General features: G+C 35.2%; 1 protein-coding gene across 1 annotated transcript in view; it reads left to right on the top strand.

Annotated features, from left to right (window-relative positions):
- Nucleotides 1–1,157, top strand: part of LOC107725150 (diamine acetyltransferase 1-like) — a 3,507-nt gene extending 2,350 nt beyond the window's left edge. The window contains exon 6 of the mRNA XM_016534314.1: nt 91–1,157. Coding sequence (XP_016389800.1) covers nt 91–258 — 168 coding nt within the window. The 3' untranslated portion in view covers nt 259–1,157. The remainder of the gene's footprint in view (nt 1–90) is intronic.
- Nucleotides 1,158–2,800: the final 1,643 nt, after the last annotated feature.

The following is a 2,800-nucleotide window of genomic DNA, read 5'->3' as shown; positions in this document are numbered from 1 at the left end:
CACCCAATTTGTTATTTCACGCCGCATGTAAGTTTGTTCAGTTTTTTTTTTTTTTTTTTTTTTTCTCTCTCTCTCTATCATTGGCTGCAGACGGCAGTGAAGACTCGATGCAGCGGCATGCACTTCATCGTGGCCGAGTGGAACACGTCGTCCATCGAGTTCTACAAGCGGCGCGGAGCGGCTGATCTCTCGCACGAGGAGGGATGGCATCTGTACGAGATCGACAAGTGCAACCTACTCAAGATGTCATCCAAGTAGACGCCAGTGCGGGAGGAGACGTTCCATAGAGGAGGATCATGATTACAGCTGTTGTGTAGTCTATTGATCACACCTGCAATGTATCGGTCAATAAATAAAGATTATACTCTGAGAAACCGACTGAGTGAAAGCTCTGTTGGATCAATGTTAACCCTGTTGTCCCCTGTTAAAGAAACACTCAAATTTTTTGGTTCATTACCTCAGGATTTTTGCTTTAAAATATTTCATTATTTGCATGTTGACTTTAGACTTCTCTTTAGCGGGCGAAGTTATACTTTATTATAATAAGGTAAAAACCAGTAAGTGCGACAATGACTCTGTTTAGGAAGTGATTTAATTGTTTTCTGCTGTTTGGAAACAACCTGACGTCTGAAACTAGGCTTAACTCGTTCAGAGATTGTTTAACTGCTGCAGTTGCATTTTTATTTTTTCTTAGTGTTTGCGCAGGAAGAGGAAGTTCAGACTGAGAAACTGTGCTGACATTAACATGTAAACCCCAAATGAAGTTAACATTTCCTCTTTGCACCCTACGCAGTATATGCATACAATATATAATTGCATATGTATACAATCATTTCAGTCAGAAATCACACCATCACATTTATTTTTGATACACTGTTTTTAATACAATCCCAGTCGTTTGTTTTCAAATTCAGAACTTTCCAGTCAAGCCACTAACTCCCGTCTGATGATTGACAGATGAAAGGAAGTGGCTAGTGCAAAAGCAGGTCATGAAGGGATGGAGATCCTGCATCAAAACCTCACTGTCAGAGAAACGACTTGAGAGACGATGGTGCACCTGTAAACAAACAACACCGCAAACCACAGTCATGAGGACTTCTGAGAAAAAGAATGAGTGGCATATTTAATCTGTAAAACACACACACACACACCTACCTTAATGCCATTGCATTAGATTGCAAAATATATAAAATATATTGTAAATTATATATTAAATATATAATTTAAAATATATTTTATTTAAGATGACACTTGGTTTAATATTTTGCAATCTAATGCAAATAAAGATTTCCAGTAAAACAAAATAACTAAAGCAAAAGATTAAAAAAATAGGACAAAAAAGGTGTTTTGTTTGTTTTGCATCGACCTTCAAAAAATAATATTTTATTTTACTTTCACAGCAAACATTTCTAATGCGCGATATTAAAATGTCTGAATGTCATTGCATTAGGTAACAAAATATTAAACCAAGTAACATATATTTTAAATATTTCAACAAAGCAACTAAAGCAAAGCATTTAACAAAAAAGTGATATTATTGGATGACGTTGCTTGTTAATGTGCTCCTCTACACCTGTGCTTCATCTGCTGGACACCTGTGTGAACTTGAGGACTTCATTCACAAAAAAAATGCATTTTAGTGTGCAGCACTAACCAAAAAATCTAACAGGTTTTATGTGAAAAAAACAAAAAAGGGTTTGTTATATTATGACTATATTAATGTTATTTATGCACTGTGTGCACCTGTGTTGTGTTTCTCTGCTGTTCATGATGTTTGATATTTTGTACCTAAGCTTTGGTCTCCCCGCTTGAACTCTTTTCTGCTTGATCCTATTAAAACACAAAACAAAAAGTGCTCAGGCTGTTTCCAAACACAATATTTGCAGTATTCTAATGCTTTCTGTAGGTCAAACAGTAGAGGCTGTGGGTATGATTCCTAATGCAAAAAATGCAAACCTTGAATGCAATGTAAAATGGCTTTGGATAAAAGCATCTGGCAAATGCATGAATGTAAAGTCTGTGTGAGAAGAGCCAGACTCACTTTCTTTGAGGCAGGTTTGACCTTGATGAGTTTCTCCCCAGCAACATAAGCCTGAAGCGCCCAGTCGTATACGGCATCTCCTGTGTTCTGTGGTGTGGAGAGATTAGAAAGGGTCACTTCAGTGAAACGCGACGTTCACACACACATACTGAGATTAGTTTTTTTGCTGGAAGTACATGTATTTGTCAAAGTGCGTGTTTCTACTGCTGAATGCCCTCATGTTATTGGTGGGCTACACAACTGCTTATAGCGTTTGGAAATCTGGTCTTAGATATGATGCACTGCCAGTAAAAATAATCAATATTTTTGTTGCTTTATGCTTTTCAGCAGCACATAATGCATGATGTTATAATATATATATATATATATATATATATATATGTAGAGTTAAGAAAAATAATCAATATTTTTGTTGCTTTATGCTTTTCAGCAGCACATAATGCATGATGTTATAATATATATATATATATATATATATGAAGAGTTAAGATGCAAAAGCCTCTAAGTGCCATCTGAAATTTTCATCTAAAATGATCATTTTGTATCAGGCTCCTATGTTTAGGTTCAGTAATTTTACTCTAATGGCAATGTATAGGTCCTTTTCTACGCAATTAAAGAGAAATAGCTGAACATAAATATAGGAACCTGATAAAAATGATCATTTTAGAAAAAAATTTCAGATGGCATTGAGAGGCTTTTGCATCTGAACTCTTCATACACACATATATATATATATATATATATATATATATATGTTTT

Source organism: Sinocyclocheilus rhinocerous, unplaced genomic scaffold (genome assembly GCF_001515625.1).
Source record: "Sinocyclocheilus rhinocerous isolate Xijiao unplaced genomic scaffold, SAMN03320098_v1.1 scaffold1295, whole genome shotgun sequence".
NCBI classification, from domain to species: domain Eukaryota; kingdom Metazoa; phylum Chordata; class Actinopteri; order Cypriniformes; family Cyprinidae; genus Sinocyclocheilus; species Sinocyclocheilus rhinocerous.
This window is presented reverse-complemented; position numbering and strand designations above follow the sequence as displayed.